At 48.2% G+C, this 24,184-nt stretch overlaps 1 protein-coding gene across 1 annotated transcript in view; it reads right to left on the minus strand.

The window, feature by feature from the left end:
• Window positions 1–1,744: 1,744 nt before the first annotated feature.
• SHC2 (SHC adaptor protein 2) overlaps window positions 1,745–24,184 on the minus strand; it is a 40,545-nt gene continuing 18,105 nt past the window's right edge. The window contains exons 6-13 of the mRNA XM_060275337.2: window positions 18,575–18,626; window positions 16,987–17,113; window positions 16,229–16,409; window positions 15,941–16,007; window positions 15,088–15,252; window positions 13,118–13,434; window positions 5,804–5,941; window positions 1,745–2,972 (exon numbers count right to left, since the gene is read on the minus strand). Of these exons, the coding sequence (XP_060131320.1) occupies window positions 5,813–5,941; window positions 13,118–13,434; window positions 15,088–15,252; window positions 15,941–16,007; window positions 16,229–16,409; window positions 16,987–17,113; window positions 18,575–18,626 (1,038 nt within the window). The 3' untranslated portion in view covers window positions 1,745–2,972; window positions 5,804–5,812. The remainder of the gene's footprint in view (window positions 2,973–5,803; window positions 5,942–13,117; window positions 13,435–15,087; window positions 15,253–15,940; window positions 16,008–16,228; window positions 16,410–16,986; window positions 17,114–18,574; window positions 18,627–24,184) is intronic.

Below are 24,184 nucleotides of genomic sequence, written 5' to 3' on the forward strand. Positions count from 1 at the left end.
GGCAGCCTCTGCTCTCTCCTCCAAGCAGAAGAGCAAAAGCGTAATAATAATAATAATAATAATAATAATAATAATAATAATAATAGGGAATTTATGTAAATTGAGGGGGTGGGATTCCATCAGCTCCCCAGAAAAGGCCGCAGGGGCGAGGGAAGAGAGGGAACGAGATTGCAGCAAATCAAATCAGAGAAGAAGCGAGAAAACTGCAATACTGAATTATTGCCTCCGGCGTTAAAAAGAAAATCTCTGGGTAGTTCGAAGGATTCGTGTTGACACACTTCTAAGCAAGATGTAGAAAAATGAGGAGAGGAACAATCTTGAAAAAGCACGCATAAACTTATCCCCACCACCATCTGCTTGTAGCTGGATTCCCTCTTTCCCAAACCAATTTGATCTTTGTTTTATTTCAGCAGAGACCTCTGCCAAGGCGGAAGGAGAGGAAAAAATCCTAGGCAATTAAAACCCTGCGAAGTGCGGAGGGTTGGGTGGGAAGGGAGCAGCAGTCAGAGGAGAGACAAACTCTCCAAGATCTGTGTCCACGGCAGATCTGGGAGCCAGGAGGAGGCTGCTACAGCAAAGTGCCCAGCGCCGTAATTGGCTGAAGGTTATTCCAAGGCTCCGACCGGCAAGGAGACCATCTCAGGCAGCCGTCAGAAGCCTCCACTCCAGAGGACGATGCAATTATCTTGGCAGAAGCCATCCAGCAGCGGCAGAACGATAAAAGAGAGATGTGGGCGTCTCAGAAAGCTACGAATGAGTCTCCCTTTGTGGCCAAGTGGCAAGGAATTCGCCGGCGTAGATGATCAATGCAGTAGCCGAATCTGGCTGGAATGCCTTATTAAAATGTCAGGCAGCATGGTGCAATGGTTAGAGTGCTAGATCAAGACCTGCTTTCTCCATGCAGATTGAAGGTGTAAATAGGTGAATAAACCATATTTCTGAAAGCTACGACAGTCTCTGCCGTGTCTCAATTCTCCAAAGGACCACAGGCCCTGGGTGAGTGCCTGGGACCCCCCCCCCCCCGGGCTCTTGCCACTGCTCAGCAGAGGGGGGGGGGAGGCACCCAACTTTAGTAATACAGTGGTACCTTTGTTCTCAAACTTAATCTGTTCTGGAAGTCCATTCCAAAACCAAAGCGTTCCAAAACCAAGGCATGCTTTCCCATAGAAAGTAATGCAATACTGATGAATCCATTCCAGACTTTTAAAAACAACCCCTAAAACAGCAATGTAACGTGAGTTTTACTATCAAACGAGACCGTTGGTCCATAAAATGAAAGCAATAAACAATGTACTGCAGTCACATCAGTACCTGGACTGGGTTCCACAAAGTCACAAAAACAAAACAAAAAAACCTGCAAAAATGCAAAATAACTAGCAAAAACAAACAGACCTCAGCGTAACATTCGAAACAGAAGTGTAGCACTCAAATTGGAAGCGTAACACTCAAAACTGAGCGTGTTCGGCTTCCAAAAAAAAGTTCGCAAACTGGAACACTTACTTCCAGGTTTGCAGTGTTCGGGTTCCAAGTTGATTGAGTACCAAGGCGTTTGAGAACCAAGGTACCGCTGTACTCGAAAGAAGTTTTCTTCTCTTGAGAAAGGAGTTTCCATTTATCTGGCACATTCAGAAGATCGGGTGTTAATGTCTAAATGGTGTGTACATCAAAACATTTTTATTTTATTTTTTTTGAGCAGGAAAAACAACAGCCATCAAACAAACAAGGAAACAAAAAGACTTAAGAGCAACGTTAAACATTTCCGTGTTTAATTAGAAACATATTCAAAACAGCCCATGCTTTCTGGACATCAAATGCTCCCATGGATAACTGTGTGTGATAGAATAGGCTGTATTTATTCATATATGTGCTAACAGTTATGCAGACATTCTCCTGGGGAGGGAATGGGCAAAATGAGTTTCTTCTTTAAATAAATAAATAAAAATCTAGGCAGCAATGTGATAGATCAGAGAGAAGCAAGTGGGGCATGCCCAGAGAAGGCGGGTTTGTTTGTTTCTTGCAGTGGAAAAAGAGAAGCAACTTTGAAATGCTGCCCTGGCATCACAGCACCCCCTGGTGGCACAGGAGGGAATTTTCACCCACCATTACCCAAGCAGCCCGAGAGTTAATTTTTAGATACACACTTCTGGCCGTGGTAGTGGAGCCTTCCAAACTCCCACTAACTGAAAGGAGCCCCAATGTCAATAGGGGGGGGGGACCAGGCAGTGTCAGGCAAGCATCTCCAGATCATTTGCTCTGTTCTCCCCCCTCCGTTCCAGAGACTCAAAAAATGCAAAGCCCCAGAATTCAGAGACAGGAATGCTCTTTGCAGGAATGGAGGGTAGAGAACCACACAGTTGTTCCCCGACTGCCTCCATCCTGGGCTGTTTGGGAAGAATATCCCGTCACTGGATTTGAAACTGGATTGCCCTATATAGGTATATTTTAAAAGCCTGTTGTTGATTCCAAAGTCAGGCGGAGGTAGAGAGCCCCCAAAGCATCTTGGCTGCCTCTCCGTTCAATCGAGAATCTCCATTGTCATCTAGAAAGGGAGACCTAGCCTAGCTTCTCTCCTGCCTCCCTGCTCACTGCCCCCCCTATTTCTAATAAAAAAATAAAGAAAACCGAGAAACCTTCCAACTCTGAGCTGATTTGCTAGAAAGCTGGGCACAGGCCTCCCTGCAGTGTAGGCCTTCTAGACTGATTAAAAGCTTTCCACCCCACATCTGAAGTAGGAGAAGGAGATCGCCGACTTTAGAAAGAATTAAAAAGACTGGGAGAGACTAGTGATGGGCCAGAGAGAGTCAGGAAGGTGGTGATGAAGGTAGAATCCAGGGTTTCTGACTCCACTTCAGATCTCTCTCTCTCTCCTCCGCCAATAGATGGTTGCTTCTGCAAAGCTAGACGCAAGGATTCCAGGCTCGGATCTGGCTGGTAGGAAGGCTGGGACAGCTTCTGCAAAGAGGGCCAGATTCCTAATGGAAAAGACATTTCAGTAAGGAGGGACCGGGGGAGGGGGGTGGTTGTTAGTGGGTGGTTTTTTGCACTGCTCCAAATACAGGCATCTCTGCCTTCTTCCTCCCTCCCCCTTTTAAAAATACGATATTTTCCTTACAGGGTCATTAAGTATGAATGAATGAATGAATGGTGATTTGCGTCAGCCACCGGCCATAGCAATGAAACAACAATGCGAGATATACAAAGAATAGAAATAAAAAGTCAATTATATAAAATACATTTTAGGGTTTTGAATCAATAGTCAAATAGTGGATCTTATTCTGATTGCCCCAGAATGAATTAAGTATGAAAACACATGGCAATGACCATATTTCCCCATGTAAAACACCCCCCCGTGTATAAGACAACCCCTACTTTGGGGGGTTCCAAATTAAGAAAATGGGGTGGTTGCCCAGAGGTGTTGAGCTTTTGGGGGCGGTGCTGAAAATTGTGCACCCGCCTGGTCGACGAAGCCACCAATCGTCTGCCCGCTCGCCGACAGCAGCCATCAAATTGCAGCAGCAGCAGCAGCAGCAGCAGCCAATCAACAGGAGTCCTTGATGCAGCCACTAATCACCCGCCAAATTGCCACTGACAATCTCCTGCTCGCGGCTGCAAGCAATCGCCCGTCCCCCCTCAGCTATTATCCATGTATTAGAGACCCTATACCAGGAGTGGGGAAACCTCAGGCATGGAGAGGCGAATCTAGCCCTCCAAAGTTCTCTCTCTGGCCCTTGCAGTATTCCTGCTGCACGGATTATAGGAAAACAAGGAAGCTGTCATATACCGAGTCAAGCCATAAATCCATCCAGCCCAGATGAGCTTGCTTTTTGAAGCTTCAGGTGTCTGTCTTGCTGTGTATCTGTAACCTTTTGGCAGAAACGGATGAAATTTGTAGGCAAGGCAGCTCTCTTTGGAGAGCTGGTTTTTCAGACCAATATGGGCAGGTTTAGGAACATAGGAAGCTGAGTCAGACTGCGTCAGACCCTTGGGTCCACCTAGGATCAGTTTTGTCTACACTGGCTGGCAGCAGTGGCTCTCCAGGGTTTCATAGCCTCCAGCTAAATAAAAAAATTCCTTCAGTAGCACCTTAAAGACCAACTAAGTTTTTATTTTGGTATGAACACTTGAAACAGAAGAGCCAGACCCTATGTATATACAGAGGATGGGGGTGGGAATGGGTGATGGGCTGGTAGGAGTGGTAAACTCTAACATTGTGTATGCCATCAAATGCTAACAGTGCCCTTCAGCTCTCTATATTGGACCAACAGGCCAAACCCTACGCCAATGGATAAATGGACATAAATCTGACATCAGGAACCACAAGACAGAGAAACCAGCAGGAGAACACTTCAATCTCCCAGGACATTCTATACAAGATCTCAAAGCAGCTGTTTTATTACAGAAAGATTTCAGAAACAGACTGGAAAGAGAGGTTTCTGAATTGGAACTCATTACCAAGCTTAAAACCATGGAACCACCTGGGATGAACAAAGACATTGGATTCTTATCTCATTATGCATGATCAAGCTTTCTTTAGCGCCTCAGCCCTTGCTTTTTCCTCCGCAGGACCAATTGCAGTCATCAGCAGTCGTTAACAGCCATCAACAGGTTTACCACTCCTACCAGCCCATCACCCATTCCCACCCACCCCCACCCCACCCTCTGTATATACATAAGGGTCTGGCTCTGCTGTTTCAAGTGTATCTGACGAAGTGTGCATGCACACGAAAGCTCATACCAAAATAAAAACTTAGTTGGTCTTTAAAGTGCTACTGAAGGAATTTTTTTTTATTTCGCTTCGACTCAGACCAACACGGCTACCTACCTGTAAATAGCCTCCAGCTGTAAGCCAAGGATCAAACCTGGGACCATCCACATGCATGCAAGCAACGCAGCTGTTCTGCCACCAAGTTACACCCCCTTCCTCCTGTTCCCTTTAAAAAGTTTCTTCTCAAACAGGTCACACAAGTTCTGGGAGCACCTCAAAAAAAAAAAAACCCTGCAGGACCTATTGGGGCCTCCTTTGCAGATGGAGTCTCATTTCAAATTTGCTGAGGGGGGGGGGATTTAGGGAGGGGAGGTTGTGCTTTCCCCACCCCCACCTAGCAAGGCTCCATCAGCTGCTGACGGGTAACCTGACAAGCCGTCCTTCAGAGGGAGACGTTGCCAAGAAGATGGAGGAGTGGGAAATGGGGAAGGGGGTGGTTTTCGGGCCGTGGCGTGAAATCCTTGGAAAAGAACGGGCAGTGGCCCAAAAATAAAAACGAAAATAAGAAAGATATCATCGAGTAGGCAGAACCTGAGGGCAAGGCAGTCAGAAATGTGTAACTGAATCCTCAAAAGATGGAGAGCATTATGCATGGTGGAGCAGTCCCGATCCTTTCAGAGCTGCCTTGGGGGACCGGCCTCTATCCCCCAAATATACACAAACAAACAAAAAGATGAACCGGGCTGCGGGGTGTTTGGAGACAGCAAATCTGAGCTCCTTGGAGAGAGAGAAAATACTTCACAAATAAATATGAGGCGGTGTCAGGATTCCAAGGAGGGTGTGAAGCGAGGCCAGTGAGAGATGTAGCCTGGGGAGAGTTCTGAAAGGTGCTGAGGGCCAGAGGTTCCCCATATCTCCCTTGCCTTAGGGTTATACGTAAGCCTCTTCCATATGGAGTTGCACGACCTTGTTTAACTTTAGCATTATTTGAAGTCGTAGCTGCTCATGGCACATCCCCCCATCTTGTGGCAGTCAGTTCCACAAGCCACCGATCATGCCACTAGAGCAGAGGGAGGGCTGCAGTGGCAGGGTACTCACCCGCCCACGTCACTGTTTCCACCTTACCGCCTGCCGCAGGTGGAGCTCGCTTTCGGCGGCGACAATGGGCTGTTCGTTCTGCAGGTGGTAGTTTATCAGGTGGCTGATGCTCTCGAACAAGGCATCCTTTGTCCTCACCTGAAGGAAACAGGTGGGGAAAGCAGGAGGCTTAATCTTAGCCCATGGGAGAAACAGAGCGCAAGCACATAGATCTTGCAAGCATGGGTAGAATCAGGCTTGAGGCTCCACCCCCTGCTCATTTAGCCACATCCAACATAGTCCCCTCCCACCTGTGGCCACGCCCTTCCTTAAAGGAACAGGTCACTAGTTTGGTCCTCTCCATTATGTATCCAAACATTTCGAAAGTTTATGTGAGCTTTAATCTGATTTTAGTCTTTTAAAATAAGTTTTGAATTCCTGTTGTTAATTCTTCTTATTGGTAATCTTATTGTTTTATCCTCCCTGCCCCCTCCCCCGGCAGATGTTATTAAAGTTTGAAAGGTTAATATCTTTTTTTAGTAAACCACCTTTGTGTATAGATTTTAAGAAAGAAATAAAGAAAGTCCTACTCGGAGCAGACCATGGAAATTAATGAATCTAAGTCCGCTGTGTTCATTCGCTTCAGTGGGTCTACTCTGTGTAAGAACAACACTGCATGCATCCCTATATTTACAGATCTTTAATCTGAGAGCAAATGAAGCTCTATTTTAAGCACCGGAATTTGATCATGTTACAAAATTCTGCTTTCTGGATGGGCACTGGTGTCATGGTGAATTTGAAAAAATGCTTTAGGGCTGTGTATATGTCCAGTATTATTTAAACAGCATGGTCGTGTTCTTATTGTGAACTGCCCTGGGATATATTTATATAAAAGGCGGTACAGTCGTAGCTCGGGTTGCGAACACCTCGGGTTACGAACAACCCGGGTTACGAACTTCGCAAACCCGGAAGTATTTTCACCGCGCACATTTGCGCATGTGCAAAGCGCGATAATAGCAAAAATAGCGCTTTGCGCATGCGTAAAACCGTGGTTCAGGCCCTTTTCAGGTTATGAACTTTTCAGGTTATGAACTGCGACCCGGAACGGATCGTGTTTGTAACCCGAGGTACCACTGTATACAAATGACTTAAATAAAATACAGTGGAACCTCGGTTTATGAACACCTCGGTGTGAGCAACAGCAATGGCTAGCACACAGTCTGTGTGTAAATAGTGAGTTTTATTCCAAATAGTCAAAACAAAGGCAAGTAACCACAAGAAAGACTGCAACTTCCTGCTCAAGACCACTAGTTAATCAGATGATGACTCATCTAGCTCTCTAGCGTGAGTCCACCTCCTTTTATTCCTACGCTCGAACAACGCCCTCTGCCTCTCTCTCTGTAATTGCCATTTCCTCTTATCCTGTAACCCTCCCCTCCTACGTTCCTGTAACTTTAAAGAACTAGGACCAGACTCGGACAAACTCTCTTCTGAGGTTTGAGTTATTTCTGCCATTTGCTCACCCCTCCCAGCCAGTTCCTTTATCAAAGCAAGCCTCCCTTCCAGTTCCGGGCTATCAGCCAAGTCCGACAGCTGAGCCTCATTAGTTATCGGCTCTAACCTAACATCATCCCCCCCTCTAGGGGCCTCCTCTCCTTCCTCCCGCCTCCGCACTTCCTTACTTGGGGCGTTATGAGATACCTCCCACCATTCTCCCTCTTCACTTCCCCAATAACTGCAACCCGGTTGCGACTCTTCTACTTCTTCCTCCTCTTCAAACCCACCATTCACTTCAGCTTCCCAGTCTGCCTGTTCTGCCTGCTCCTCTACCCAACCCCGGGGTTTGGGTTTATTAGGGTACCTATGGTGAAACTCTCTCTGCAGCCTAGATGCATGTATATCACTCGCATTCACCCATGAGTTCTCCTCTGGTCCGTACCCTTTCCAAGCCACCAAATACTGTACCCCCCTGCCCCTTCTACGAGAGTCCAATAGCTGAACCACTTCATATTCCGGTTCACCCTCCACCCAGATGGGCAAAGGTGGTGGCTCCTTCCTCTTCTGATACCGGTGTCTTGGCGTTACTGGCGATAAGAGTGACCGATGGAACACCGGATACATCTTCATTGAAGTCGGTAAACGTAACTTATATGAAACAGGATTTATTTGTTCCAACACTTCGAATGGCCCTACCCGTTGCGGCAGTAACTTCTTACAACGTCCCTTGCTCGGCCAATCTTTAGTGGATAGCCAAACTTGGTCCCCTACCCTTATCTCCTTGCCCACTTGCCGGTGTTTATCAGCTTCTGCCTTATACAGAGCCTTCGCTTTTTCTAGCTGTTCTCGCAGAATACTGTGCAACGCTTCCATTTCTTCTGCGAACTGTTCAGCTGCAGGCACTGCCAGTCCATCTCCCTGACCTGGAAACACCCGTGGATGTCGCCCATGGCAGACAAAAAATGGCGTCTGCTGTGTAGAAGCGTGCACAGCATTATTATAAGCAAACTCAGCCAACGCTAGTTTCCCAACCCAGTCATCCTGTTGATAATTCACGTAACAACGTAGGTACTGTTGCAACGTCGCGTTCGTCCGTTCGGCCTCTCCATTTGTCTGAGGATGCCGAGCCGATGAGAGGCACACCTCCACCTTCAGCAATTGCATCAGTCTCCTCCAAAACTGGGAGGTAAACTGCGTTCCCCTATCAGACACAATCTTCTGCGGCAATCCATGCAATTTGAACACATGTTCTATGAAGAGTTGCGCGGTCTCCTGTGCCGACGGTAATTTCTTGCAAGGAACAAAGTGTGCCATCTTGGAGAACAGATCTACTACCACCCAAACCACTGTCTGTTTCTGCGACTCGGGCAAATCAGTGATAAAGTCCATAGCAATGCCTTCCCACGGTGCTTGTGGTGTGGGCAGTGGTTGAAGTAGCCCGGCTGGTGTTTCGCGAGGTCTTTTGGACCGTTGGCACACTTCACATGCCCGGACATACTCCTTGACCTCCTCCTGCATCCGTGGCCACCAAAAATCCCTTGATACCAGACGTTCTGTCTTCCACTGCCCAAAATGTCCTGCTGTTGGACTGTCATGGCATTGTCTCAGCACCCTCGCACGAAGCTCTCCCTCTGGCACATAGAGAGCTTCCCCCTTGTACAGCAGCCCTCCTCTCTCAGTAAACTCCTTCCCTTGGACTTCCCCCTTACGTATTGCCTTCCTCTTCTCTTGAGCGAACCCATCCTTCTGCGTTTGTTGGAGAAAGTCTGACCGTTCTAATGCCGTCATTGTTGCTAGCTGCAGTTGTTCGGGGCTCAGGATCAATCTCCGTTCTAACCCGGTCTCTATTTCGGAATACTCCGGTTTTCGGGACAATGCGTCCGCCCGCTGGTTCTGAGCACTAGACACATACTTAATCCGGAAATTGAACCTGGCAAAGAATTGCGCCCACCTAATCTGTCGTTGGTTCAATTGACGAGCCGTCTGCCAGTACTCTAGGTTTTTATGATCAGTGCGTACCTCCACCTGATGCTGCGCCCCTTCCAAGAAATGCCGCCAAGTTTGTAGAGCATCCTTTATTGCCAACAACTCTCTCTCCCATATAGTATAATTTTGTTCTGACGAGTTTAATTTCCTTGAGTGAAAGGCACATGGTCTCAGTTCCCCTTTGTCATCTTCCTGGAGAAGCACCGCCCCAATGGCTTTGTCCGAAGCATCGGTTTCCACGACCATCGGCTTGTACGGGTCTGGATGAGCCAAGTATCTTTCCTCCACAAACAAGTTCTTAAGTCTCTCAAACGCCCTTTGGGCTTCCTCAGTCCATTTAAACGCCTTTTTGCCTTTCAAACAATCTGTTATCGGTGCTGTAAGGCCTGAGTACCTTGGTATAAACTTCCGATAGTAATTGGCAAACCCCAAGAATCTTTGTACATCTTTTCGAGTCTTGGGTCTTTGCCATGACACTACTGCCTGAACCTTTGCTGGATCCATGTGCACCCCCTCTGGGGTGATTCTATAGCCTAAGAACTCCACTTCTGTTACGTGAAAGTGGCATTTCTCCAACTTAGCGTACAATCGATGTTCTCTTAGACGCTCTAACACTTCCTTCACATGTTGTACGTGTTCTTCCAGACTCTCCGAGTAGATTAATAGGTCATCTAAATAAGCAAGGACCGAACGATCCAACAAGTCGGACAACACGTAATTAATAAATGCCTGAAAGGTGGCCGTGCCCGACTGTAGTCCAAACGGCATGACAAGATATTCAAATGTGCCGTACCTGGTGTTAAAGGCCGTCTTCCATTCATCTCCCTCTCTTACTCGTATCAAATTATATGCCCCCCTCAAGTCCAGTTTTGTAAAAATTTTAGCCGACCGTAATCTTTCCAGCAAATCCCCAATTCGTGGCAACGGGTAACGACTGGGAATCATGCGCTGGTTGATCTTCCTGTAATCAACTACAAGTCTTTTCTCAGAAGTGTTCTTCTTATCCACAAAGAAAATTGGAGCTCCTCCCGGAGTCTTGGTAGGCCGTATGAAACCCCGTTCCAAATTTTTTCGCAGGAACTCCCTCAGTTCTGCCAACTCCACTTCTGACATAGCGTAGATACGGCTGGCGGGTATCTCAGCCCCTGGCACCAGATCTATTTTGCAATCGTACTGGCGATGCGGTGGTAACCGATCTGCCTCCTTCTCGCAGAATACGTCTCTAAAAGACTTATACTGTGGGGGTATTTGTCTCTCTTCCCCAGTGAGCGGACCACAGTCTGGCGTACCATTGGCCTCACCATTCTTCTCCGCCCTGATTCCCAAACAATGTAGTCGGCAATACACTGACGAAAAGGTCATCGATCTCTGGCCCCAGGAGATCATCGGATCATGACGGGATAGCCAACTCATCCCCAAAACCACGGGGTAGGAGTTCAACCTGGTGATATGGAATGCAATGACCTCTCGGTGTCCCGGCAGTTCTAGACCAATTGGCATTGTGGCCTCTGACACACAGCCAGACAGCAACACTCTACCATCAATTGTTCTAACTTCTAAAGGTTCTTCCAATGACTGTGTCTCTATTCCCAACCTGCTCACCAAGTCCATGTCTATAAAATCAGTCGAGGCTCCAGAATCAATAAGAACTTCCACACGCTCGCCCCTTCCATCTGGGAGTCGTAGCATTGCGAATGCTGTAATTACTGGTAAGATCGGTCCAGGTGGAAGCCCTTTGGGTCTCTTTTCCCCCAACCCGAGGCCTCCAGAACGGGCTGGGTCATCTCGTTTCCCGACTGCTCCACTATGCCCTCTCCAGGTGTTGTTACATTTGTGCCAGACAGCGCACCTCGGTTTCTTCCTACAGTACACTGACGAGCCATGTGATTGGGGGAGCCGCAGATAAGGCACAACCGATCTCTCCACCTTCTCTCTCTCTCAGCGTGTGTAATACTAGGTGTTGTACCCCTTCTGATAGAACTACGTTGCATGGGTGCTTCTTCCTCCACCCTTCGTGAATCCGGCAGCTCTAAGGGCACAAATGTCCTGCGGCTCTCTGACCTTCCTTGGCCCCTACGCAACCTGTCCAGCGATTGGAACCTCAGGTCTAGTTGCAAGGCGACTTGTGCCACCTCTTCCAAGGTCTTCAACCCAGGATTTTTTGCCAACTCCACCCGAATCTCTTCACTGAGTCCCGCCTTAAACAATCCAACCAAGGCCTTTCCTTCCCAGCCTAGTTGTCTAGCAAGTCTCACAAAAGAGGACCAGAACTGTGCTACAGTTCCCTTTCCTTGCTTAAGGCTCAAGAACTCCTGTTCCCACTCTGCTTCTTGTGCAGGATTCCTGAACATGCTATCCAGAAGCTTCAAGAAGGCTGATAAGTTGGTGAGCACTCGGTCATTAGACATTAGGTAAGGGGCAATACACTGCCGCGCCTTCCCTTCTAAAAGCCCCACCACCAGGGCCACTCTGGCATCATCATCTCTGTATTCTTCTCCCTTAAGCCTTAAATAATACAAGCAGGAAGCCCGAAATGAATCATACTCTGCACCGCTCCCACTAAAACGTGGGGGAAGGGGAACAAAATTCTTTGCCACTTGCCTGCCAGATAAGTCAGAGAGTTGTCTTGCTTGTTCTGAGGTCACTCCTTCCAGCCGTGCTAATCTTGCCTTCAACTCTTGGTTCTCTGCCCAGAGAGCTTCAGTATTATCTTCTAACTTCATCTCCATTGCTGTTGCGCCGACTGATAAATCCCCAGCCGGTTGCTGCTTCCCCTTTTCTTCCATTCTTGCTTAAATCCACATGCTTCCCCTTCAGCAGCAAGTTAGATGAGTCATGCTGTGAGCAACAGCAATGGCTAGCACACAGTCTGTGTGTAAATAGTGAGTTTTATTCCAAATAGTCAAAACAAAGGCAAGTAACCACAAGAAAGACTGCAACTTCCTGCTCAAGACCACTAGTTAATCAGATGATGACTCATCTAGCTCTCTAGCGTGAGTCCACCTCCTTTTATTCCTACGCTCGAACAACGCCCTCTGCCTCTCTCTCTGTAATTGCCATTTCCTCTTATCCTGTAACCCTCCCCTCCTACGTTCCTGTAACTTTAAAGAACTAGGACCAGACTCGGACAAACTCTCTTCTGAGGTTTGAGTTATTTCTGCCATTTGCTCACCCCTCCCAGCCAGTTCCTTTATCAAAGCAAGCCTCCCTTCCAGTTCCGGGCTATCAGCCAAGTCCGACAGCTGAGCCTCATTAGTTATCGGCTCTAACCTAACACTCGGTTTATGAATTTTCAGTTTATGAACGCTGTGGACCCATCTGGAACGGATTAATTCACTTTCCATTACTTTTAATGGGAAAGTTCGCTTCAGTTTATGAACGCTTCAGTTTATGAACAGACTTCCGGAAGCAATTACACCCATGTTTCTGTTTATGAACGCTTCAGTTTAAGTACTCCGCAGACCCGTCTGGAACGGATTAATCCACCTTCCATTACTTTCAATGGGAAAGTTCGCTTCAGTTTATGAACGGTTACTCCGCGGACCGTCTGGAACGGATTAATCCACTTTCCATTACTTTCAATGGGAAAGTTCGCTTCAGTTTATGAACGCTTCAGTTTATGAACAGACTTCCGGAACCAATTGTGTTCATAAACCGAGGTACCACTGTACATATTTTAAATAAAGTACCACTAGGCATGTGCAAAGTGCATTTTCCCTCCCATCTGCAGAGCAGCAACCTACACTCAGGGGGTACGTCAGGCTCAGAGGAGACCCACTGAGACCAATGGGTGCCTCAGTGTCCAGCTACCCATTGCTGCAAACCCAGCCTCTTTGAGGTCCAGCTGCTTACCACGCCTTCCGGGTCCACCAGGAGCAAGTGCTTGGGCTGCCCGCTTTGCATCCCGGTCAGGACGTATTGTCCCGGGTTGGTGACGCTGTCCCTGACCAGGAAATCCCCATCCACCTGCAGCAGCTTCTCCGCGTCCCTCCGGCTCAGCTTCCCGCGGTACCAGGGCTCCTGCTTCAGTTGCTCCTCCGTGGGGGCGATGGGCGCCTTCCGGGTGGGTGGGCTGGGCCACTGGTCCTCAATTGGCGGGCTGCTGCCGCTGACACCCACGCCGCAAGCAGACATGGATTCGTGAAGCTTCAGAGCGTCCTCAAATGGCCCTGGGAGAAACCAAAAGGCTGAGGTCAACTCAATCAAGGACAGGGAGTCAAGGACCGCGTTCCACTTGTCAGCGGTGGGTGGGAGCAGAGGCGAAAGTGGGTGGAGCAATGAACTAGCAGGCTAGTTTTCACACCCCATTCTAGTTCTAGACCAGGCATCCCCAAACTGCGGTCCTCCAGATGTTTTGGCCTACAACTCTCATGACCCCTAGCTAACAGGACCAGTGGTCAGGGATGATGGGAATTGTAGTCCAAAACATCTGGAGGGCCGAAGTTTGGGGATGCCTGTTCTAGACTGGCCACATCTCTATCTTAGTGCTGTCCGTGGTGCTGAAGCCACACCTGCCATCTCAGACTCTTTGCTGTTGCTGTCAAATCTGGAGCCCACCTGCTATGGGGGGGGTTATGGTCATTGTCCTTAGGAGCATAGAAAGTCACCTAACACTGTGTCAGACCATTGGCACATTTAGCTGGGTACTGGAGTACTGATTCCATCAACGGTGTCTCCGAAATACATTACACATCACTTGGGAAGACAGGCGAACTGATGCCAGTGTCCTGGAAGAAGCAAAGATCCTGAGTGTCGAAGCGATGATTCTTCAACATCAGCTTCGTTGGACTGCTCATGTTGTCCAGATGCCTGATTATCCTCTTCCAAAGCCACTACTCTTTTCCGAACTTTAAAATGGAATACGTGATGTTGGCAGTCAACAAAAGAGGTTTAAAGACTCTCTCAAGGCAAATCTTTAAAAAAAGTAGTATAAACACCAACAACTGGGAAACACTGGCCTGCGAGTTCTCCAGTTGGAGAACAGCCTTTAACAAAGGTGTCGTGGGCTTTGAAGACACTTGAACTCAGGACGAAAGAGAAATGTGCTAAGAGGAAGGGTTTTCTCGGTGCAGAATTCAGGCACTTGGCCTAAATTCGACAACTGCCCCATCCATGTTGAGCGCAGAAAGTCAGGGAGGGAATGGAGCCAGAATCCCTGCAAAATTTTCACAATACAGTCATACTTCAGAAGTCGAACGGAATCTGTTCTGGAAGTCCATTCGACTTCCAAAATGTTCGGAAACCAAAGTGCGGTTTCCGGTTGGCTGCAGTAAGCTCCTGCAGCCAATCGGAAGCAGCGGAAGTCGTGTCGGACGTTCGGGTTCCAAAGAACGTTCACAAACCGGAACAGTCACTTCTGGGTTTGTGGTGTTCAGGAGCCAAAACATTTGACTCGCAAGGTGTTCGGGATCCAAGGTACGATTGTACAATAGAATTATATCTAGAACTAATAGAATTGAAAAGACAAGAAAGAGAGGGAAAAGAGGAGAACAAGAAAATGAAGAGGGGGGCGGGGCGGGAAGAGGAATGGTGCCAGAACCTTTCCTTGCCACAAACTAAACTCTCATGAAAGCTCCCCTCATCAAACTCACTTTCTGTTGTGTTTGTTTTCTCTCCCCCTGCTTACGCAACTCGCCCCGAGCACCATTCAGTGTGGGAAGGAGATATTAATAAAAATTATCGCTCGACTCTGCCAGGTGGGAGTGATGCACTTCTGTCAGGTTCCGTCCTGCCAGTGTTTGCAGAGGCAACTTTTGAAAGGAGAAGCAGAGCGAGAGGCAGCCCTCGCCACCTGCTCCATCGCCCACCCCCCACTTTCTTACTCATATCAAAGAGGTCCTTTGTGGGGCTCTCGTCAGCCGCTCGGTGCACCCCAGCATCTGCCTCCCAGTTGTCCAGGCTCTGGGTGTTCACATACATGTGCTCTTCATAGTCTTGGGAGCCCAGGGGCTTTCCATCTGCCTGGACGTACCCGTCACAGCTCTGGCCTGGAAGAAACAACCACACTGTGTTGTCTAGCAGCTCGCCATAAGGACTCCCTGGTCCTGAATGGGGTAAGTGTGTCCCTGAAGGACCAGGTGCGCAGCCTGGTGGTCATTTTGGACTCGCCACTGTCCATGGAGGCGCAGGTTAATTCTGTGTCCAGGGCAGCTCCATCTGGTACGCAGGATGAGACCCTCCCTGCCCGCAGACTGTCTCACCAGAGTGGTGCATGCTCTGGTTATCTCCCGCTTGGACTACTGCAATGAGCACCAGGGTGGCGGTGGTGGCAGAGGGACGATGAGCGGTGCGAAAGGGCTGGTTCCAGAGAGGGACTGCTTAAACTGGCGCTCAGCCAGCTCAGCCCAGCCTCCTTCCTCCTCTAGGCAGGGTGGGGAGAAGCCAGGAGGGAGGAGGCGCTGCCACAATGTGAGAGAGGAAGGTGGGGGGAATGGAATGGCGCAGGGGGGGGGGAATGGCACAGCCCGAACGAACAGAATCCCCACGCCGATCCACGGACAGTCCAAGGGCTGGATCCTGAAGGCAATTGGGCCTGATCTGGCCCGCGGGCCTTAGTTTGCCGACCCCTGTTCTCTCTCCCTCCCTCCATCTCTCTCTATGGGTCCCTTTTGCATATAGGAGTAGCAGCACTTGGAGAGCTTGAATCAGAAAGAGGAATAAGTGGGGATGAGTTACCGTGAGCGTCGGATTCCCAGTTCAAGTTGGAGTGAGCGCTGTGGTCTCTCCTGGCCAGAGATGCAACCTACAGAGCAGAAGATTGGGGGGTGGGGGAGAATGACAGATGTCATGCTTGGCTGGGAGGCCCCAAAGGTGGGTTCTATCAAGATTACAAAGGTTCTCATCTCGTGAGGCCATTGCTCAAAGGTGGCATTCACACGCCTGTCCCCAAAAATGTGGAATGTCCAGTTTCAGAAGGAGGCGGTTGCATTTTACAAATACTTGCAAAGGGCAATTGGTGGTCACCTGGCTGAAATGACCGGCGCAGGAGAGCTGGGAATGGGCGTGGCTCAGGGAGGGGCTGTGCTGAAGGCGGGAGTCCACCAGCCCACCAATGGGCGGCTCCTTTCCTGGGATGCTGTTGTAATAGTCGTGCTCCAAGGCTTCCTCATCCTCTCCCCAAGCAGAATCTTCCGTTCCCATTGTCCTGGCCAGGAAGATAAATTGGGAGGGGAGGGGAGGGGGTCATGTGACACAACAAGCGACCAATGGGATTCCACCTGAACTACAAAGCTGGACATCTTTTATTTATCTCATTCCAGCAATGGTGGAACTGAACTGCCATCAAAGTACAGATGGGTGAACCTGCCCATTTTAGTTTAAGAACCTCTTCTCTTTCAAAGCCATCTTAGTTGGTGGCCATTGGTGGCTCCTGCAGCAGCGAGTTCCATAGTTTAAACTATCTGTTGCACCAACAGAATCCTTTCTTTTCTCTGCCCTGAACCTTCCAGCTTCAATTTTTTTCAGTTCCTCATTTTTCCTCCTAAACTGGTTCGGTTTGCCCCATTTCCACATCTCTTCATGAATTGCACAGAGATGTTTTTAAAGTCCTTATGAAGTGTTTTGACAGCGTTTGAAATTTCATTGCCTCCCCCCTTACTGTAATGCATATTTCATGCTATTTTAATTCATATATTCCTTTTCATGCACAACTGGTGTCAATATGCAATTTTTATCGTTGCTGGAGAATTGCCCCGGAGAGGTACGAATTCTGAAATACCTACCTATCCTGCAGCCCCATAGTCTTGGCGGGGCTGTGGAGATATTGCTTAAACCGGAGCTCGAAAGCTTGCCCCACAGTATTGATGACACTCTGCGCCAGCCCGTCACAACACTCCAAGATGTGGCAGGCTGCCAATCAGAGAGAGGGGGGGGAGAGAGAGAAGCAGTTACTCAACACTCACTCAGGTTGATGACAAGCTCAACATGAGCCAGCAGAATGACACAACTGCTAAAAGGATGAATGTAAAACTTAGACTGCAATAGAAGCAGAAGGTTACAATATGCCCACCCTCTTCTACACTGGCCAGGGCTATCCCAACCCTGAACTGCTGGAGACTTCAGAGGAAGAGAAGGATTTGAACTCAAGCCCTGGTGTCGAGTTTTTCTGGGCAGTCATCAGAGACCCACTCCTCTGGGGAGAGCCATCAGCACCAGATTCTGCCCCTATCTCCCCGAGGTTGTCAGAGGAACGGGCTACTAATTCCTCCAAGGAATCAGAGAGTCCACGGCCCCACCACCTAGAAAGAAGCAGCCCTATCTCCAAAGGATAGAAGCCCTTTAACCAGTTGGCTTCAGCAGCCATGAGGCAGGGCTTTAGTCTGGGTCCTATACACCCAAACTATAAAGCTATGGCAATTGCAGCAAGCTGGTGCTGAAACAACTTCTTCCCTTTCTCAAATAGCTGCAGGGTGCTGTCCATGGTCTTGAAGCAATTGCTCTTAAACCCTGGCCCATCACCCCAAGTTCTGTCCAGGGTCCTGACCTCACTCAATCACAAAGCTGGCTTGAGTAGCCCTGAGTCTGCTTCCACCATCTCATCTGGGCTGTCATTCCCTTGAGTCGACGGAGATGGCTCTGGAACCAAACAATTAGATATAACTGCTAAATACTTTCTCTTCTCCCTTAGACATCTGTGTCAGTGCGTCTCCACCCCCATCATTCTGCCCAGACACTGAGGTCCAGCGCCGAGGGCCTTCTGGCGGTTCCCTCCCTGCGAGAAGCCAAGTTACAGGGAACCAGACAGAGGGCCTTCTCGGTAGTGGCACCCACCCTGTGGAAAGCCCTCCCACCAGATGTCAAAGAGAAAAACAACTTTTAGAAGACATCTGAAGGCAGCCCTGTTTAGAGAAGCTTTTAATGTTTAATAGATTATTGTATTTTAATACTTCTGTTGGAAGCAGTCCAGAGTGGCTGGGGAAACCCAGCCAGATGGGTGGGGTATAAATATATTATTATTATTATGCTTTGATGGGTTTCCTGCTCGGCAGGGGGTTGGACTGGATGGCCCTTGTGGTCTCTTCCAACTCTACGATTCTATTATTATTATTATTAGGTGGATCTTTTATAGTAAAGAGGCTTTTGAGAAGCCTCTTCTTAGGGATTTTTTGAAAGGCACCCTTGCTTGTGTTGGGGGAAGTGAAGGAGATACGAGACAGGTTGACCACACAGGATACAAATTTTGATCCTTGCAAATTGCTGTAAGTAATACTTAACGTTTGTATTGCATGATCAAGTGTTCAAAGCAACCCGGGGGGGGGGGAGGGAGTGCCAGTCCTTTGCTTAAGCCCCTCATTGTGGAGTTGCTCTCACCTCGTTGATTGATGGGGTCCTTTGCAACGTAAGCCACGTAGTCAGTTGTGTCCTGTCCAAAAGTCCAATGAAGAATGGAGAGTCAAGGGGTGAAATATAGAGTGGAGCAGGGAGGGAATCACATCTGGCAGCCAATGTCTCCCTTTGGTTTCAGGTAGTACATGAGTAGACAAGTATAAGAAGCCTGGGACACAAGTTTTCATTTACAGGAAGTTAACTCTGGAGTTTATCCTAAATTCTGACCAAAATAAGCCTCCTAGAGCGCAATATGCATGTCCCGGGTTTTTGAGACTCATCTACTATTCCAAACCAAAGGGATACATCGGTTGCCAGATGGGAAATATATTGGCATTATTCCCAGCTCCCCTACCCTGCTGATTCTCATGAGCAGAAACAACACCTGAAGAGGGAGAAAGGTGAAGGAAGAAACACATTTTTTGTATTCATGTAGGATTTTCGGGGGAGCACCTTCTCTCGGTCTCATCCACATCAGAGGCACGGTTGGTGGTCGCACGAGAGACAGGGCCTTTTCTGTGGCTGCTCCCATATTGCGGAATCCCCCTCCCAAGAGGCTAGATTGGTTTCCTCCTTGTTATACTTCCACGGGTAGGCGAAGACATCCTTATTCAGACAGGCCTTTGGAAACTAAGGGGATGTCGCTTTTAATTTTAATTTCCGGTTTCAAATGTGTTCTGCTGTATCCAAATTGTTTCCAGCTAGATTGCTTTCATTATTCTGTGCGTTTGTAAACACTGGGAGCTGCCTTGAATCCCAATTTGGGAGGAAGGCAGGATATAAATACATTCAAACAACAACACTTTGTTTGGCGCAGTTACAATGATTATGGAACGCAAGTTCCCGGGGATGAAAAACACACGCAATCCCGCAGACTTTGGCCACAAGAAGGAAGCAGCAATGCGTGATGGGAGACACCTGCAAAATGGCAACTTGTTAATCATACTACCAGCTACAAAGAAGGATTAGGCTCCTGCACTTATTTACATTTATGGCTTTCAGGCCAAGGGAGCCGGCACTTGTCCGCAGACAGCTTTCCGGGTCAGGTGGCCAGCAGGACTAAACCCCTTCTGGTGCAACGGGACACCGTGACGGACGCCAGAGCGCACGGAAACGCCATTTACCTGCCCGCTGGAACGGTACCTATTTATCTACTTGCACTTTGTGCTTTCAAACTGCTAGGTTGGCAGGAACTGGGACCGAGCAACGGGAGCTCACCCCGTCCTGGGGATTCAAACTGCTGACCTTTGGATTGGCAAGCCCAAGAAGCTCAGTGGTTTAGATCACAGCGTTAAGGGGTGATATAATAGCCATGTTCAAATATATAAAAGGATGTCAAATAGAGGAGGGTGAAAGATTGTTTTCTGCTGCTCCAGAGAAGCGGACACGGAGCAATGGATTCAAGCTACAAGAAAGAAGATTCCACCTAAACATTAGGAAGAACTTCCTGACAGTAAGAGCTATTCAACAGTGGAATTTGCTGCCAAGGAGTGTGGTGGAGTCTCCTCCTTTGGAGGTCTTTAAGCGGAGGATTGACAGCCATCTGTCAGGAATGCTTTGATGGTGTTTCCTGCTTGGCAGGGGGTTGGACTGGATGGCCCTTGTGGTCTCTTCCAGCTCTATTATTCTGTGATTCTGTGGTTCTCTTTTCATAACCCCTTCTTTTACATAAATAATAATACGCTGAAGGAGTTGGCAGCTGCAACAGAATACCCCAGCCCTTTAACTGTCCAGCAGGCTGCAATCAGGCAGATGGGGCCTCCTATCGGCCTCCGAGACCACATAACACCGGTCCTGAAAGACCTACATTGGCTCCCAGTACATTTCCGAGCACAATTCAAAGTGTTGGTGCTGACCTTTAAAGCCCTAAATGGCCTCGGTCCAGTATACCTGAAGGAGCGTCTCCTCCCCCATCGTTCTGAGGTCCAGCGCCGAGGGCCTTCTGGCGGTTCCCTCGCTACGAGAAGCCAAGTTACAGGGAACCAGACAGAGGGCCTTCTCGGTGGTGGCGCCCGCCCTGTGGAACACCCTCCCATCAGAGGTCAAAGAGAACAACAACTACCAGACCTTTAGAAGGCATCTCAAGGCAGCCCTGTTTAGGGAAGCTTTTAATGTTTGATGTTTAATGTCTGATGGATTTCTGTATTGTAATATTTTGTTGGAAGCCGCCCAGAGTGGCTGGGGGAACCCGGCCAGATGGGCGGGGTATAAATAATAAATTATTTATTTATTTATTATTATTATTATTATTATACCTCGCCCTGCTATAAAGCAGGCTCAGCTGATCAAGGGCCTTGCTAAGGCAACCTGGATGCCTGGTCTCAGCTGCAGGAGAGCTGTCCGTGGTCCTGAACTCCCACCATGACCTCCCTTCCAAGGTCCTCTCCTTGCCTGAGCCCTGTTCAAAGTAGCCTTACCGCTGGTCCCCTTATTTGTGCCACCGAGCCTCCCCAGTGGTGCCCCCCTACGGATCATAAGGGTGCAGCTCTAGGGCTGGTGTGCTATTTCACCCTTTCAAGGGAGGCGTCCAGGGTACGGGGGGGCAGGCGGTTTGGGGCTCTGAGACTTCCTGAAAATCACCCCCCCACACACACACACTGGCTTCTAGCCCTTCCACCTTCAGAGCGGATGGCAGAGCAAAGGTTCTGCAACCTTCCACCACCTCATCCGATGCAGGTGGAGGTTACCCAGTGGACTTTAACAATGGTGGCAGTAATGTTAAAGGAACCCCTGACCATTAGTTGCGTATGACTCTGGGGTTGCGGCGCTCATCTTGCCGAGGGAGCCGGCGTACAGCTTCTGGGCCATGTGGCCGGCATGACTAAACCGCTTCTGGAGAAACCAGAGCAGCACATGGAAACGCTGTTCACCTTCCCACCGGAGTGGTACCTATTTATCTACTTGCACTGTGACGTGCTTTTGAACCACTAATAGTACCACTGTATTCTGCTCTGGTCAGACCTCACCTGGAGTACTGTGTCCGGTTCTGGGCACCACAGTTCAAGAAGGATACTGACAAGCTGGAATGTGTCCAGAAGAGGGCAACGAAAATGGTTAAAGGCCTGGAAACAATGCCTTATGAGGAACGGCTTAGGGAGCTGGGTATGTTTAGCCTGGAGAAGAGAAGGTTAAGGGGTGATATGATAGCCATGTTCAAATATATAAAAGGATGTCATATAGAGGAGGGAGAAAGGTTGTTTTCTGCTGCTCCAGAGAAGCGTACATGGAGCAATGGATTCAAACTACAAGAAAGAAGATTCCACCTAAACATTAGGAAGAACTTCCTGACAGTAAGAGCTGTTCGGCAGTGGAATTTGCTGCCAAGGAGTGTGGTGGAGTCTCCTTCTTTGGAGGTCTTTAAGCAGAGGCTTGACAGCCATATGTCAAGAATGCTTTGATGGTGTTTCCTGCTCGGCAGGGGGTTGGACTGGATGGCCCTTGTGGTCTCTTCCAACTCTACGATTCTATGATACTCTATTCTATGACACTAGGTTGGCAGGAGCAGGGACCGAGCAGGGATTCGAACCTCCGACCTTCTGATCGGCAAGCCCTAGACTCTGTCGTTTAGACCACAGCACCACTCACGTCCCACATAGTAGTGCCCCACATAGTACTACCACAAGGTAGCATGTCCTTATCAGCCCTCCGAAGAATCTGAGCAATTTCCTTCCAATAACTTTGGGCTTTTTATACAGCCATATATGAAAATCAGATGCAGCACAGCTCTGACATTAACCTATTCATTTGGCTTAATTTGAAAGGAGTTAAATACCAATTATGTAAACCTGCAGAACAATTTTTCCTCAAAGGGGTAGAAATTGAGAAGTTTAAGCTCATTTGCAAAAATAGCTTCCCATATACTCCCGGTAATCGCCGTCCTACAATAACAATTCCAATTCGCTTTCAAACCTTGGATTTTTAACCACCACCACCCCATTTCTATCATTAAACCCCAATATATATTTAGCTAATAATCTTTTAGTGCTCTGTAACTATGAAATTATTATTTTTTGAACCAAGTTAGTTGTCTATTCACTTTCCTTCCACTATAATTTAACAAACAACTTAATTGAAAATATTCAAACCATTGAATTCAATCACCATGAAATCTTCTACCAATTTCTGTATACTGAAAAAAATGAGCATTTCCTTTAAATGAAAAAAAAAAGATATATTACTGAATAGAACACTTCCCCATGCTACCAAATTTCTCAACCTTCTTTGCCTTGACTGACGAACAGAGTCCATTCTGGAAGTCCGTTTGACTTCCAAAATGTTCAAAAACCAAAGTGCTTCAACTTGGAAGGCGTTTCGGATCCAAGGTACGACTGTAGTCCAATTGCCCAGAAACTCACAGGGAATCACCTTTTTTCTTTCTTTTTTTAAAGAGCAACATTCACACACAAATTTTAAAGGCTCTCACAAAATCCCGTTGGGGAAAGGCTGTAGCTTCTGTTTTCCATGCAGAAGGTCCCAGGCTGAATCCCTGGCATAACCATGAGGACTAGAATTTTACTTTACATTTAGAGAAAGGGACCATAGCAAAGCGGTAGAGCAGCTGCTACTTTATATGTGGAAGGCCCCAAGTTCAAAGCCCAGGGCGGACAAAGAGAGTCCCTGCTGAAAAACCCGGAGAGCTGCTGCCTGTCAGTGTAGACAATACTGAGCTAGGTAGACCAATGGTCTGACTCTGTACAAGGCAGCTTCCCGCACTCATAACCCTGCACCTCTTTATTATCTGAAAGTCAGCAGGCCTCAACCACTCTAAAAGGGGGTGGCTCTGCCTGCAAATTTCATCCACTTCTGCCAAAATGTTAAGCAGCCAGCAAGTGGGGTCTGGTGGTTAGAGTGTTGGACCGGGGCCCTTAGAGAGACCAGGGTTCAAATCCCTCACTTGGCCATGAAGCTCACTGGGTGACCTCTCAGCGCTAACCTCCCTCACAGGGTTGTTGTGGGGGTCAAATGAGGAGGGGGAAGAACTGTGTACGGCACCTTGAGTTTCTTGGAGAAAAAAAGGTAGGATATAAATGCAAGAAATAAATATTCTGCAGTAGCAAATCCGAAGCTTTGGGGAACAAACCAATGTGATGTTCTCCTTTGGATCCTGGCCAAAGTGAGCTGCTGTCTGAAGCATGCATGATATTTTTGAAGCATTTCCTTAGTCAACAAACCAAACAAAAAACCCCTTGCTACTGGAGCAATAGTACCATATTCAGCTGGAACTGAACCTGCATATTATGATCTTTCCAGTGTGGTATAGTGGTTAAGAGCGGTAGACTTGTTATCTGGGGAACCGGGTTCGCGTCTCCGCTCCTCCACATGCAGCTGCTGGGTGACCTTGGGCTAGTCACACTTCTCTGAAGTCTCTCAGCCCCACCCACCTCACAGGGGGAGGAGGGGAAAGGAGATTGTTAGCCGCTTTGAGACTCCTTCGGGTAGTGATAAAGCGGGATATCAAATCCAAACTCTTCTCTTCAAACTCTTTCAGGATCATTGTTATTACTCCTGCTACAATTATTCCGCTTTTCTGTACACTATCATTTGAAACTTATAGCCCACCTTTTTTCCACGGGTTTACTTGAAGTGGATTTCGGG

Source organism: Zootoca vivipara, chromosome 6, assembly GCF_965207765.1.
Source record: "Zootoca vivipara chromosome 6, rZooViv2.hap1.1, whole genome shotgun sequence".
Classification (NCBI taxonomy): domain Eukaryota; kingdom Metazoa; phylum Chordata; class Lepidosauria; order Squamata; family Lacertidae; genus Zootoca; species Zootoca vivipara.